The sequence below is a fragment of the Dama dama genome, chromosome 33 (genome assembly GCF_033118175.1).
Source record: "Dama dama isolate Ldn47 chromosome 33, ASM3311817v1, whole genome shotgun sequence".
NCBI lineage: Eukaryota > Metazoa > Chordata > Mammalia > Artiodactyla > Cervidae > Dama > Dama dama.
This window is the reverse complement of record NC_083713.1, coordinates 21,582,935-21,598,788: the sequence shown is the minus strand read 5'-3', so window position 1 is coordinate 21,598,788 and position 15,854 is coordinate 21,582,935. Positions and strand designations below refer to the sequence as shown.

Genomic DNA, 15,854 nt, shown 5'->3' with positions numbered 1-15,854 from the left:
ACATAGCTGGAAACAAACTCAGATAAAATGAAAGCTGAAAGAATGCTTTAGTACTATACCAATTGGGTCTTTAGCAAAGACTGGTTTGGATGGTGGACTGGGGTCTCCAATACCAATTTCATTTTCTGCAGAAACCCGGAATTCATAGTGACACCCCTCTAGAAGATCAGGAACCCTAAATTTAGTGTATGGATGGATAGGCTCTCTGGTAACTCTAGCCCACTGTTTAGACATAGTTTCTCTCTTTTCCAGGATGTAGTTTGTGATGGGCTTTCCTCCATCATGTGGCTGGTTCCAGGAGACTAATGCAGAGTCTTTGGTAACTTCTGTAACGATTGGCTGGTCAGGTGCATCAGGAACCCCTGTAACAAACATTAGCGCAATGTGTTAGAGATTTAATTCTTCCTGCTAACAAGGGCAAACATGAAATCACTGAAAAGGAATATGATGCATACTGAAGCGATCTTTGGCTTTCATTGAATCAGACACCAGAGGATCACTTATTCCATACAGGTTTTCAGCATGTATCCGGAAAATATAATCTTTTCCTTCAAGCAGTTTAGAAACTTTGCATGTTGTTTTGGCACTTGCAGATGTCACAGGCATCCAAATATCTTTGCCCACCTCCTTCTTCTCAATAATGTAATTGGTAATTTCACTGCCTCCGTCATCTAAAGGCGGCTTCCAAGAGATAACCATGTAATCTTTTGTCACCTCATCAAAAATAACTGGTCCTACTGGTGGTCCAGGACGGTCTGAATAAAAGAAAAGAGAAAAAAAAAAAAAACAGCACAAAATGTTATTTCCACTTCTGCTTTGGAACAGAATATTTCTAATACTTGCTAAATAATACTTACCAACAACATTAACTTGACAGACACCCTTCCTGGAGCCTGTACTGTTCTCCACAACCACACAGTATTTGCCAGAATCTGAACGCTTGGCCTTGAGCTTCTCTAGAGCAAGCGTCGTCGGGGTGGTCTTTATATGAGTGCGGTCATCTTCGAGCACATCAGCTTCATCTTTGAACCAAGAAACTTTAGGCTTTGGTTTGCCTGAGTAACGGCCAGTAAGGGCAAAAGCTTCACCAACTCGAATTGTAAGCTTATCTCTGAAGTCGAGATCAAGCGTTGGAGGAGCTGAAAGGGATAATGATAACGGCAAGTCAGTCTGACTGATGTCTTACAGTAAATCTGTATGTGTACAAGTTTTCAAAGTGTAAGCTGCATTTGACACGTACCCAGCTCATCCTTGCAAGTGATTGGCTTGGTGCAAAATGATGGTTTGCCTTGTCCAACAATATTGACAGCACTGACGCGGTACTCATAGGTATCGCCTTCTTTTAAGCCTTTCACGGTGTATTTCCTGCTCATCAAGTTGTCAGTTGTAACTTTGTGGAACTTCTCAGTCCCAATGAGACGGCTTTCTAGGACATAGTTGATAATTTCGGATCCGCCATCATACTTAGGGGGATTCCAAGTCAAAGTGACAGACTCTTTGGTAACTTCTTTGACTTCCAGGTCTTCAGGACGCTCTGGCACAGCTGCAAGTGTGGAGTGACAGTGAGACAAATGTTAAAAATGTAGGAGAATGTGCTAAGTACTACTTTCCGAGGATTGCATTTAAACATTAAACTATTTGTTTGATAAGTAACAAAAGATATCTCAACACAAAATGAGTAGCTAAAAGGGATCCAATACAGTCTGATTTCCAGATGACAAAATAGAGGTTCATTGAGACCAGATAATTCAGGAAAGTTCTCCAGAGCTGGTAGTTTTAGAGTTAGGAAACTACTTCATGTTTATGCCATTAAGTGAAAATTTTAAAAGTGCAGTATTATATGGAAGGATCTGAGGAATATGTATTCCCATAATCTCTTTCACAGTCACATTCAAATAGAACCAACATCAGATACTGAGTATTTGTCAGATGAAATGTTTGGCATTTATTTATACACCTATTTTGTCACAACAGCCTTTGATTAAATGAAGAAGTGATTAAGGATGAAATAGTTTTAAACTGTACTTACTGATTGGATCTCTTATGACAAGTGCATCTGTGGTCTCAACAAATGGGCCCATGCCAATACTATTTTCAGCCGCAATTCGGAAAAAGTAGGCTTTTCCTTGAATGAGACCCTGGACAGTAGCATTTTGTCGGGTAACTGTGTATGTCACTGGGGTCCATGCTCTGCGGTCAGCTTCCCGCTTTTCAATGACATAGTTGGTGATGGGAGAGCCCCCATCATCTTCTGGTGAGAACCATGTCAGCTTGCAGGAGTCATTGGTCAGGTTGTGAGCCAGGAACGGTATTCCCACAGGGCCTGGTACATCTAGAGATAAGAGGGGAAGGTTTCTGCTTGTTTGACTTCAATGAACTACAGGGCTCAATATTTGTTACCCTCTGTTTTTAAAAGGGAGACAAAAATACTGTTAGGAAAAAAGTAAGATTTTGTGTTTATTGAGGTTTTTTTTTTCTTTCTTTCCTGGTGTCTATATTCAACCGTATTTTAAAATAAAGTAAGTTTGCAGTAGTTACTGATTGCCCCTGCTTTACCAGAGACTTATGAAACAGCTTTATATATATATATACACACACGTATATAAAAATTTTTTAGTAATTTGTGCATCAGATAAGAAGGTGATGTTGGGAGGAAAGTGCACAGAGGGAGACGGGAGAAGGGTGAGGAGCGGCGTGACTATTTTTTGTGATTAGTTTACTCTCCAGAAGGAAAAGAGGGAGAGAATTTTTTCAGGGTGATCAGTGAATCTGAGTAGCACAGAAGACCCCAAATCTCAGAATGACCAGTGAGAGGGTTGCAGTTTAACCTGGAAATACACCAGTTCATAAAGTAACAGCCATTGGACAGAAGAATTGCTCAATGAGATTGTTTCTTCATGCCATTTTCATTAATAAAAACAAACTGGTTTCAAAATATGAATTATGCTCAATAGAGAACTGGTTATTTTAACATAAGAATTGGGTGTTTGGAGTATGGCTGAACCTAGAGACATGCTGAGAGAGAGATCTGAGTGAGAAGGCTTCACTTTCTGAGGAAATCACTGGAAGACAGCAGTCAGAGAGAGGCGGGAACAAGCCCTGCAGAGTTCAACTCGATATTCAGGGACTAGAAATGCAATATTGATAACCCAGTATGATGCTTCTCTTTGATTAGAATGCGGACAGCTTCAAAGGGATTTTTGCATCATTATAATAAATAGCAGGTCCTATGTGGAGAAGGAAACGGCAACCCACTCCAGTATTCATGCCTGGAAAATCCCATGGACCTGGTGGGCTACAGTCCATGGGGTTGCAAAGAGTCGGACACGACTGGGCGACTTCACTTCACTTCCCTTCATGATGTGAAAAATGGTCAACCTTATTAGCAAACTGTTAAACATTCTTGGATATTTGCAAGAAAGTTGCTTTTATGAAGACTATATAATAATACAGTAAATGCTCCATGGCTGATTCATGTCAAAGTATGACAAAAACCACTACAATATTGTAAAGTAATTAGCCTCCAACTAATAAAATAAATGAAAAAAAAATAATACAGTAAATGCTTATGGTAGCATGCTATATAAAAAAGGCAGCATACAGGACTTCATAGTAGGAATACAGCCATGTTAAAGTATATATTAGATAAATAGTAAGGAGGGAATTTTTTAAAAAGCTAATAGAGGTCAATGGGGTTGTGGGTAATTTTTCTTATTTTCCAAAATATTTGTAATATAGTTTTCTTAATAGTACATCTTTCTTGTAGAGGAAATACAATGTTGTTTTTAAAAGATGTGTGGACAAACTGAGTTTTTACCTAATACATCAACAATAATTGTCTTCTTTCTTTCCCCTGCTGCATTTTTAGCAAGAAGAGAATAGACGCCTTGGTGGCTCCGCTGGCAGTTCTTGATGACCATGGATGAGCTGATGGCTGTGCTCTCAATGGTGGCCTCTTGAGGTAAAGCTCTTTCGTTCATGTTCCAGGTAACAGCTGGAGGAGGCTTTCCAGACACATAGGCGATGATCCGAATCACCCCTCCAGCATGGACCACAATTCTATCTCTGACGCTGGCATCCAACTGAAGGTCAGGTAATTCTGGAAGACAATTTAAAAATAGTAAGTGTGCTTTTCTTTCCAATCCAAAATGCAAACATTGAAAAAATAATAGAAACATCAGTAATTACCAAGTCTGTCCTTCATTTCAATGGCATCTGTGACTTCTCCAGGTTCTCCAATGCCGGCAATGTTGACTGCTCTAACTCTAAATTTGTAGAATGCTCCTTCTTTCAATCCTGTCACAACAAGTTTTGTTCCTCTCACTTCTTTATCTTTAGCCTAGGGAAAAATCACAGGCATTTTATAATCAGAATACAGTGTGTGATATGCGTGCTCAGTTATGTCTGACTTTTTGTGACCTTATGGACTGTAGCCTGCCAGGCTCCTCTGTCCATGGGATTTTCCAGGCAAGAATACTGGAGGGGGTTGCCTTTCCTCCTCTAGGGAATCTTCCCAACCTAAGGATCTAACCCGTTGTCTCTTATGTCTCCTGCCTAGGAGACCACTGTGCTACCTGGGAAGCCCCTAGAATACTTTCTTATCTGTGGTTTTATTTTCTGTGGTTTCATTTACCACAGAAGTCATTGGGAATCTGAAAACACTAAACGGAAAAAAGTTTCCACAAATAAACAATTCATGAGTTTTAAATTGAGTTCCATTCTGAGCAATATCTTGGGTCATCCTATTCCAAGGATGAATTGGGAGGTGAACCATCTGGCTTCCCTGGTGGCCCAGTAGTAAAGAATCTGCCTGCCAATGCAGGAGACACAGGTTTGATCTCTGAGTCAAGAAGATCTGGAAAGGAAATGGCAACAACCCCCTCCAGTATTCTTGTCTGGGAAACCCCATTTATAGGGAAGCCTGGTGGGCTACAGTCCATAGGATCATAAAGAGTTGGACATGACTTAGCAATTAAACAACAGCCCTTAAACAGCAATAACCTGCCCATTAGTATAAGAAAAACCATAGTATATAGAGAGAGCTCAGTACCATCCTTGGTTTCAAGCATCCACTGGGGGGTCTCAGAATGTATCCCTTGGGGATAGAAGGGGACTACTGTAGTTTTTTGCTTTAATAGCTTTCCAAAGTGTAACAATAGCATATTTACTCTCTTTGGGAAAACTGTTGTCAATTTAGGTTTAATGCATCAGATATTATAGGCAAATATTGAATGAAGCAATTATGCTTTAAAATATTGTCAAATGATTGCAAAAACTGTACTGCACTTATTCCACTTTTTTAAGCTTTAGAGCCAAAAGGTTCATAATAATAAAACTTAAGTTTTTTATAATTAAATTTATTTTTAATTGAAAGATAATTGCTTTAAGGACAAATTTTGATTAAATTTTTGATATAAGATGTCTGGATTATCAGTTAAATTATTTTTCTGATTTCTTAATTAAAAAAATACAGGTAAGAATAAATGGGATTGAGAATAACTACACATGTTCAGTTTATTTACAATGTATTTCCATCATGCCAAGTTTAGCTACCTTTTCCCATTCTTCTTTTCCTTCTTCTTTATATTCAACGATATATCCTGTTACTCTGGACCCACCATCTTTTAGTGGGGGAGACCACTCCAGATCCGCAGATGATTTAGTCCAGTCTGTAACTTTGGGAAATGGAGGGCCAGGAGGTGCTGGAAAGAACCAGTAGACATTATTCTTGACTTTTCCATGGTACTTTTGGGAAGAAAAAAAAAAAGGAATGGTTTGAAGGCTTACCAATTGGATCTCTAGCAGTCGTTGGATCTGATGGCAGACTTGCTGGCCCCACACCGGCAGCATTGATGGCGTATACTCGGAATTGATAATCAGAACCTTCGATGAGACCAGTCACTTTGTAAGAAACACCCAAAGTCATGGCTTTGATAGGATCTCGGTTAACTCTCTTCCATCTCTTTGAAGTGGTGTCTTTCATTTCTAGCCAGTATCCAGTCACAGGAGAGCCTCCGTCATATTCCGGCTCTTCCCAGTTGACAGTCATGGAGTTTCGAGTCACACTGCTAACTGTTGGTTTATCTGGTGCTCCAGGGACAGCTGTGACAAAAATCACAGTGATTTATAAGAAATTATGAAAAACAAAGACAATAAGGACTTTGAATGTGAAATATGTGATACTTACAGAAGAGGTTTCTCGCTGTTTCAGGTTCGCTGTCAAGGGGCTCCCCAATGCCGTATTTATTCTGGGCCATGATTCGGAATACATAGTCATGGCCTTCTAGCAACTTGGGAATTGTGTACGTGCATTCTTGGGGCTCACTGGAGACACGCACCCAGGTCTTCCTGTTAGCTTCTCTTTTCTCAATTACATAGTTTGTAATCTTAGACCCACCATCGTCTAGAGGTGGAAGCCAAGATAATGTCATTTGATCTGCTGAAATAGATTCGAACTTTATTGGTCCCACTGGAGGGCCAGGGCGACCTAAAATGGTTTTAAAAAAGAAAAGCTTTTAAGGGAAAGATCTTAAAACCAAATATTACGTTTATGAACAGAAAGTCATGTAGTTTTAATAAAATCATGTCATCTTTACCAAGGACATTCAGTCTCATTTCCTTTGATGCTGTTCCCAGATTATTCACAGCTGTGATGGTGTATAAGGCAGTGTCACTCCTGCGAGACTGTGGAATCACTAGGGTGCAAGTATCATCCACCACCAGTTTGTTGATATGGGTATCATAGACAACAGGTTCTTTGTTATCAGGCTTCTTTGGAGGAGCTTTAAACCAGGTTAGTGTCGGAAATGGCACACCTTTAATTTTGGCTACAATGTTAACATCAGTTCCTTCTTCAACCTCCATGAATTCTTTTAGCTCAATTGCAGGTGGGCCTAGATTATTTAAAAAAAAAAAAAAAAGTTGTCATTAGAAACATAAAACACTAAAGGATCAGAAGTATTGAATAGAATTCATAAAGAACAGATCTGTCTTCAGCTAATTTGTACCAGTTTGGGGGACAGGCATAGGTGGTCATCATCCTTTATTTTTTTATTTTTTTTTTATTTTTATTTTTTTATCCTTTATTGATCTATATGTAGCTATGTATCAGCTATTGCCTCTCTCTTACCTGGCATCATTATGATTGTATATACTGAAAAAGGGCAGAGAGAAGTGAAACTGTAGTAAGTAGTTTAGGCTTAGGAGTTCTTTTATGATATTCCCTAATATTCAGAGTAATGAGGGGACCTATTTTGTTTGTTCTGAGATGAATTTTCCTTTTAAGAAATACAACTGCTAGTAGAGGCAGAGCAATTTCCCCTTTTTCATGAATTTAGTGTAAGAATACGCAAAGTGGGTGGTGACTACCACTTTCCTAAGTTTAGAAGAGAGAACTAACAAATACACAGCAGTAGAGATGGTAACAATAATTACATGAAGAATTATTAGCATATTTCTGTGGATATTTTATCTCTTAAAATGGATGTATTTTCTCAAACGTTTTTTCTCAAACAGAGAAAAGTCAACTTAGTTTTACTAAAACTCATGTAATCTTTACTCAAGGACACTCAGTGTCCTTTCCTTTGATGCTGTTCTCAGATTATTCATGGTTATCATGATACGTGAGCAAGTTTCTTTTTCTCAAGTAGAGAGAAAGAGACATGACTGTGAATATAAATGTGCCTTGGCAGTTGCTAAGTAAATTAACTGGTTACTTTTTGCCCCTTTTGAGGAGCATGCAGAGGAACTGTTTTATCTACTGGTGAGTAAAACAGCCTGCTGTGGAGAAAAATCAGAGTAAGGAAATTCTACACAGTATCTCCTTTTAGTAAAGGAAAGGTAATATGTAAGGAAATGAGATAATTCTGTGGGAGCTGAGTGGTTAGGTAACAGGCCCGTGTCCAGACTCAACCCATGGGAGCTTCCAATGCACAGAGACATCTTTTGATTTGGGGTTTTTGAGTATCTAGGAAGGCATCCATAAAGAGGACCTTCTCCAATCACATGTTGGTACATACACGTCTGGTCTTTGACGATCACGGGGCCAACAGTGGCTGAAGGTCTGCTGACTCCTGCAGCATTGACAGCTTTCACTCTGAATTCGTACTCCCCACCCTCGATGAGGTCTTCCACGGTAAATTCCAGTTCTTCCACATCACGCTTATTGCACTGTCTCCATGCTTCTTTCTTTGTCCCAGTAGGATCCCATGCAAGGCACTCAACAATATAGTGGGTGACAGGGGAGCCCCCATCATTCTTTGGGGGTTTCCATGATAGGTGTACGGTATTCTTTGTTACGAGGCCAATCTTCAGTTTAATAGGGGGATCAGGAGGATCTTTAAAAATAAAGTATGAATCGTTTATAACAATACATTCCAGGTTTAGGAAGCTAATTTAATCTTTGACTTAAAAACTTACATATTGGGTCTCTGGCAGTGGTCCTCTGAATCGTTTCCGCAGGAGCACCAACACCAAAACGGTTTTCTGCCCGCACGCGGAAGAAATATTCCTGTCCGGAGATGAGGTCAGGGACGACAAATGAGGTGCTTCCACAGTTGGGATTGACTTTAGTCCAAGCTTTTCCGTCAATAGTCCTCTTCTCAATAACATAGCCTTTGATCCTGTCTCCTCCGTCATCATCCGGCATCTTCCATGAAAGTCTGCAACTGCCCCTTGTGATGTCACTGACTTTCAGATCTTTGGGTGGCCCTGGTACATCTGTTGGATCCAAATCACAATGTAAACAGTGCTATCTTGTTTAAAATAATTTGTTCTTATTCCATAATAACTTTTAAAGCCTTTCTTACCCATGACTTTAACTCTGCAATTTGCAGTCTTTTGTCCTGCTTTATTCTTGGCTGTGATGCTGTATTTGCCTGAATGAGATCGTTTACATTCTGGAATAATAATTACTGACGAGTTTTCAGCAGTCTCCAGCTGTACAAAGAAAACAGTAGTCATACAATGAATGAAATAATAGCAGTATTGAAGTCAATCTGATTCTGAAATCATTTCAGTTTTCTTTTTACTTACCTGTGCATCTTCAGGTATATCATGAACCCCATCCTATTAGAAAATAAGATAGTCAGTTATAGTGTAAATATTCCTTAGAGTGAGTCAGTGGGAGATGCAGAAAATTATAATTTTCTTACCTTCATTGCCTTCTTTGCCTTTCCATCAAATTCCCAAGATGATTTTGGTGTTGGGCGTCCCTTAATGACGGCAGGAATCCTAATCTGTGTGCCAGCTTGACAAATCAGACAGTCTTGTGCTCCAATGTCAATGAAAACTTCTGGTACCTCTGTAATATCATGGATAATACAACAGGATTTAGCTTACCTTTTTCAAAAAAATACACCATGGAATATTACTCAGCCATTAAAAAGAATTCATCTGAATCAGTTCTAATGAGATGGATGAAACTGGAGCCCATTATACAGAGTGAAGTAAGCCAGAAAGATAAAGACCATTACAGTATACTAACACATATATATGGAATTTAGAAAGATGGTAATGATAACCCTATATGCAAAACAGAAAAAGACACACAGATGTACAGAACAGACTTTTGAACTCTGTGGGAGAAGGCGAGGGTGGGATGTTTCGAGAGAACAGCATCGAAACATGTATATTGTCTAGGGTGAAACAGATTGCCAGCCCAGGTTGGATGCATGAGACAAGTGCTCGGGCCTGGTGCACTGGGAACAGCCAGAGGGATCGGGTGGAGAGGGAGGTGGGAGGGGGGTCAGGATGGGGAATACGTGTAAATCCATGGCTGATTCATGTCAATGTATGACAAAATCCACTACAATATTGTACAGTAATTAGCCTTCAACTAATAAAAATAAATGAAAATAAAAGGTAACAGACACATCTTCAGTAAATGAATCAATTTCATAATAAGATCAAAAGATGAATAGAAAAATGGATTAAGGACTAGTACCTTGAATATCAGTGGCAGGAATCTCTCCAGTTGTATCACTTGGTTCGGATTCACCAGCTTCGTTGACAGCTTTCACTCTGAATCTGTACTTTCTGAGCTCTTTCAAGTTTGGCACCACACATTCACAGGCAGGTAGAAGTTTGTCTGGCTCATTTACGCTTTTCCAGTCCGTACTACCTTCTTCTTGCATTTCTACAATGTATCCTTTGATTGGACTGCCACCATCTTTGGCTGGCGGTTTCCATGCTAGTGTGATGCTTGACTTTGTTTTATCTTTGACTTCTGGGCGAGAAGGTGGCGCAGGTGGATCTAATAAAAAAAAAAAAATCAAAATGTGAAGCTGATGAGATGCTAGATTTATGTACTGTAAGAATATTTTACTATGCCTGATCATATTTTATTTTTAAAATATTAAAATAGGAATGCCAAAGGAATAAATTACCTTCTAGAGAAGAGAAATATAAGAAAGTCTATTTTCATTTAGCATTAATGCTAAAAGAAAGAAAGCAAACAACTAACTGGGATAGAAAGTCTACTAGCTAGCTTTTGATAGATTATTATTCTATTTACACATGATTGGTAAAAAGCTATTTTACTTTTGAGAACTCTTTGAAGAGATTCTTCAATATTCTATACTAAAAACTTAATATAACCTACCATGAAATTAAAAAATGACTTCATCATTAGCTGTAAACTTTTAAACACAAACTGATTCTTAATGCCTTGTATTGTAGACATTGACCCTGTCCCTCATCACATAACAATCCATTATATTTCTGACAGTGCTTTACAATTATGGAAATTCTTTTACTCTGTTCATCTTTTTAATGATGATAGGCCTTTCCAGTGCCCAAGACAGTTCTTTACATATTGCATATATTTAATACTAGCTTGCAGAATGAATAATTCATTTTTTATATATGCTCCATATAGGACTTAGATTATTTTAAGTCTTTTTTACAAATAGCTGAATTTTTCCCACAGAAAATCCATACATGCAACACATGGCATTAATCATTAAGGCCACAGTATTTTAATTTTTGAACTGATATGCTTATAGATCTTTCAGAATTGCTTTTTATTTGACTTCACAGACTATGCTTGAAGATCTTACATCTTTGTTCAATATGTATTACTGAAAATTTAACAACCTTTTGTTTCTGTTAAACTCCTACTGGAAGGTCTGTTTAGTGAGAGAGACAATTTCCACAGTAGCTGATTAAGGAGGCAGAGGTTTAAATATGGGAGCAAAGAGGAGCTATATAGTCCAGGGTCTTTATTATTGTGATTCCTCATACAATACTAGGTTCAATCTAAGTGTTTAAAAACCATATGAGTTTCTCTATGTGTATGCATACATATACATATTAGATACATGTGCTTAGTGTGTGTATATGTATATACACACATACATATATACTTTTGACAGTCTACATAAGTACGAAACTTTTAATAAATAAAATAACTTGGCCTAGAATAAATACAAGAAATTTAACAGCACAGTTATCCATTCAGTGGCTCTGCCCTTGATATATTCCAGAGGTGGAAGCATACTTACATATGGGATCTCCGGCAATTTCTGGGTCTGATGGTTCACTGGGAGGGCCAACTCCTGCAGCATTTATTGCCATTGCTCTGAACTGGTATTTAACACCTTCAATCAAACGGGGAACATTAAATTCCACGCCTTTCAAGCCCACTTTGGTTATTGGTGCTCGGCTAACACGTGACCAGTAGGCACCTCCCTCTTCTCTCTTCTCCAGCCAGTAACCAGTAATTGGAGAGCCGCCGTTGTCCAGAGGAGGAGTCCAGCTCACTAGCATCGACCCTTTGGTGCGCTCCAGAACTTTTGGTTTTCCCGGAGGTCCAGGAGTGCGGTAAGGATCTTGAATGACCACTTTATCTGATTTGCATTCATCGCTGATTCCATATTTATTCACTGCCCTAACTCGGAACTCATACTGACCATTGGGGATAAGTTTCCAGATCTAGAAATCGGATGAAAAATAATTTCTTAAAAACAATATACTTATGTTGATTTTCACTTGTTTTAAAATTCAAGTCATTTGATAGGGGAAGACTGTAAAAAGAAATAAATCTATAGACTCAATTATCTGAGTACATACACTTAAACGTGGAGAAAGTCTTTTAAAATGAGAATGTGTACATTTATTGAACCTAATAATTTGTCTCTCAAGTAAAAGAGAATCTGTATATCAAATAGAAATTACTAAGGGGCCTTATGCGCAAGGTGCTAAAAACTAAGGATTTTTGTGTGGAGTTTTAAGTTTAATCATTAAATTCCAAGGTCATGCTAGAATGGTGTTTATTCAGACTCAAATCCTTTTAATGTGCATAAGAAAATACTTAGAAGAGTTTACCCCATATCTCCTCTCTACAGCTGTGTTGGTAACTTCTTCCCATTCAGCTTTCTTCCTGCTTGCATCGCGCTTGTCGATGATGTAATGGGTGATCTCACTGCCACCATTGTCTAGAGGGGCATCCCATGTTAGGTAGCAAGATTCAGCTTTAATGTCAGTAACAGCAAGATTTCTTGGTGGGGACGGACGATCTGAAAAGGAGCCAATGGAGGAGATTGAGAAGGAAATTCTTAAACAGATGCTGGATTTCACTCTTTTGTAAGAAAGAGGATCACTTACCATATACTTCCACATGGACATTTCGGAACACTGAACCAAGGCGATTAGAAGCAGTCACCGTGTACGTGCCTTTGTCCTCCCGGGTTGCTTTGGGAATACTAAGCTCAGTCTTTGCCTCACTTCGGGAAACTTCTTCCTTAGTTATCTTAAGTGCATCGGTGGGTTTCTCAATCACAGTTTCATTCTTGGACCACTCAATCTTAGGCATCGGAAGGCCTGTCACATCTGCGGGAATGTTAACGGGCTCTCCCGCCTTAACTTTGATGGTGTCACCTCGAACAGACAGGCGCAACTTAATAGTTGGAGGCACTGCAAAGAGAAGGGCAAGTGGGGGAGAAAACAGCACGGTCATAAGGATGTTCACACAACCTGTGAGACAACATGCATTCAAATGACCATTATGTTTATAGATTCCACACCTTCATCATCTTGTATGACCACATTAAGAGGCAGGGATGGTTCACTTTCACCAATTTCATTGACGGCCTTGACACGGAACTCATACATTTGGTGTTCATCGAGGTCTTCAACAAGAAAAGATGTGGTGGGGCAGAGGCGCGTGTTAACTCTTTCGAAGTCGGGTTTGTCATGACGCCGTTTTTCGATGATGTAGCCCTGGATGGGGCAGCCGCCATTGCTGCGGGGCTCCTTCCAGTCGAGGGTGATGGTGGACTTGGTCCTCTCTGTGTACGTGAGCCTCTCAGGAGACGTGGGCGGACCTTCAACCAGAGGCAGGTTGACATGGCAAGAATGAGGCAAGTACTCATGTGTGAAATCACATTTCACTTCAAATTACATGAAAAATAGGTTTCTACTTGGCGTAATGTTACATCTGTCTTTAAAATCCTCACAATATCTCAACTACCAAAATTACAGGCAATTCATATAGGCAGAATTTTTTTTTTCCTTTGGGTAAACTCGGTAGTCAAGATTATTGATTAAATTGAGGTGCATGTATGCTTTTTTATATTTAGCATTTTAGATGTTTTACCTCTGTCACTGAGAAAGCTAATTTTAATGACCTAGGAGGGCTGTCTGTGAAATTTTGCTTTGAATGACCAGCTGAGAGCAAAGTATTCCTCTCTCATTAACAGAAAATGGATATGTCTACCGAATATACTTTGAACCATGTTGCCTCAAGTGTTGGTTTAGGGGTGGAAAGGGAATTTAAGAGATGCTGCTGTAGTTCTGTGTACTGAAGGATAAGATAGAAAGAATAAGCTCAGAATGGTGAAACTAGACCCAATCCATTCTTGACTATTATTGCAACCAGAAGCAGAGCTTTACTGTCTAAGTCCAGCTCCGTTGTGTTTTTTCTGGCACAACTTGAGCTGCAGCAGATATTTTGAGATGGGCTGTTACAGTGAGAAGGTAATTTTTTGTTTCTTTTTTTGGGTGGTGGTGGAGGAGGAATAATTACTCTGTGGTTCCACAAGAAAGACTTTGCTCTCTAGAATGTGATGTCAGCAGGCATTACCAGTTGTGTGCCGTATTAGAGCTTCATATTTGTTCATACCAGTCAAGGAGATTTCCTTTGGTCTTTTTTTCATTTGTGCTAAGCTCCAATGATTTAAGTTTTTCACCACATAAAACCATGCCAAAAATTACACTGAAATTATAGTAAATATGGTATCCTTACAGTTGCTTGTAGTTATTTGGTTTTTACCTTTCTCAATACTCCAAATATAAATCTGGAGATTGTTGGGAATTTGAAGCCATAAAACTCCATGCATAAATGACATAACTACAAGCAATCAATATTCACTTTATAAACACAAAACTTTCTCTTTTACCTAGTGGGTCAACTGCAAGAATCGGTCCTATTTCAACAGGAGGGCCACAGCCAAACTTGTTCTTGGCAATCACACGGAACATATATTCTTGTCCCTCAAGGAGACCTGTGATGTCACATTTAGATCTCTCAGTCTCTATTGGTTGTCTCCAAGTGTGCATCTTAGCATCCTTTCTTTCAATAATGAAGCCTGTGATTTCACTTCCTCCATCATCTTCTGGATCAGACCAGTTAAGCAGACACATTTTTCTGTTTGTTACAACAGGTTTCAAGTCAAGAACAGGGCCAGGGACATCTGAAAAATAAAACAGTAACAACAGAAAATCAATGTAGTAAGATAGTATTGCTTAGAGAAAATCCTATGGAAATCCATGTTAACATTTCTTACCAAAAACTTCTACCCGGGCTGCTGCAAATTTGGAACCACAGCTATTGGTAGCTGTAATCACATATCTGCCATGGTCTTTTCTCAATGCATTCTTGATAATTAATTCAGACTTGGTCCCAACGTTCTCTATTTCAACACGGTCTTTATCCAGCTCGCCTTCTTCAATGGTCCACACTTTTGTTGGCACTGGACGGCCAGTCACCACAGCTGGAATTCTGAGAGTCTTCCCAGCCATAATCTGTATTCCACCCTTGACAGAAACATCTAGTTCCACAGTTGGAGGCTCTGTTGAAAAAGAACAGTCATACATTAGCTCCAGAAAGATGGGGAGGAAAAAAATCTTATCCTGGGAAAATACCCATCATCTTATTCATGTCCCTGTTAAGTACCTTGTGGTTCAGCTACAGTAACAGGTTCTGTTTCTCCAGGCGGCCCTTCACCGGCAACGTTGACGGCAGTCACTCGAAGTTTGTAATCAGCACCCTCTCGGATTTCTCTGACCGTGTACTCACGGGGCTTGATCATCTTCTCTGTGCAGCGGGACCATTCATTTGTGCCAACCAGCTGCTTATAGACATAGTAGCCAACAATTTCCCCACCACCATTGAAAGCTGGGGGTTCCCAGGCCAGTTCAATCGTTGTGGAACTCGTGTCAGCGACTCTGGGGATGGGTGGCCCAGGTGGAGCTAGAATGAATGCACACACAGAAATCAAAACTCACTGACGGTTTGAAAATGTGCAGTAGCTTATGCTACCCCATTTCTTCCCCACAGTATGTTACATGTAATATGGGTAAATATTGCTCCCTGAAACTTTTAAGGTATATATACAAATGTTTATAATTTTACACTGCAGCCTCAACATATGTCTGTAGTTACTGCTAGTATTTAGCTTGTTTTCCAGCTTTGAGATATTACATATAATGTATGTAAGTTTTAGGTGTACAACGTGATGAGTTGATATGTGTATGTATTACAGAATGATTACCTCAGAAATGTTAGTTAACACCACCATCCCCTCACATAATTACCAGTTTTTAGTAGCATTTAAGATCTACTCTCTTAACAACTT

At 39.3% G+C, this 15,854-nt stretch overlaps 1 protein-coding gene across 1 annotated transcript in view; it reads right to left on the bottom strand.

Moving 5' to 3' along the window:
- TTN (titin) overlaps positions 1–15,854 on the bottom strand; it is a 275,821-nt gene that overhangs the window by 66,534 nt on the left and 193,433 nt on the right. Inside the window, exons 244-267 of the mRNA XM_061135156.1 lie at positions 15,173–15,469; positions 14,784–15,068; positions 14,397–14,690; positions 13,023–13,322; positions 12,604–12,912; positions 12,325–12,515; positions 11,502–11,931; positions 9,944–10,252; positions 9,153–9,301; positions 9,034–9,066; positions 8,808–8,937; positions 8,419–8,718; positions 8,019–8,336; positions 6,597–6,893; positions 6,188–6,487; positions 5,788–6,102; positions 5,554–5,702; positions 4,189–4,339; positions 3,818–4,099; positions 2,030–2,332; positions 1,241–1,543; positions 858–1,139; positions 456–755; positions 60–362 (exon numbers count right to left, since the gene is read on the bottom strand). Of these exons, the coding sequence (XP_060991139.1) occupies positions 60–362; positions 456–755; positions 858–1,139; positions 1,241–1,543; positions 2,030–2,332; positions 3,818–4,099; positions 4,189–4,339; positions 5,554–5,702; positions 5,788–6,102; positions 6,188–6,487; positions 6,597–6,893; positions 8,019–8,336; positions 8,419–8,718; positions 8,808–8,937; positions 9,034–9,066; positions 9,153–9,301; positions 9,944–10,252; positions 11,502–11,931; positions 12,325–12,515; positions 12,604–12,912; positions 13,023–13,322; positions 14,397–14,690; positions 14,784–15,068; positions 15,173–15,469 (6,330 nt within the window). The remainder of the gene's footprint in view (positions 1–59; positions 363–455; positions 756–857; positions 1,140–1,240; positions 1,544–2,029; positions 2,333–3,817; positions 4,100–4,188; positions 4,340–5,553; positions 5,703–5,787; positions 6,103–6,187; positions 6,488–6,596; positions 6,894–8,018; positions 8,337–8,418; positions 8,719–8,807; positions 8,938–9,033; positions 9,067–9,152; positions 9,302–9,943; positions 10,253–11,501; positions 11,932–12,324; positions 12,516–12,603; positions 12,913–13,022; positions 13,323–14,396; positions 14,691–14,783; positions 15,069–15,172; positions 15,470–15,854) is intronic.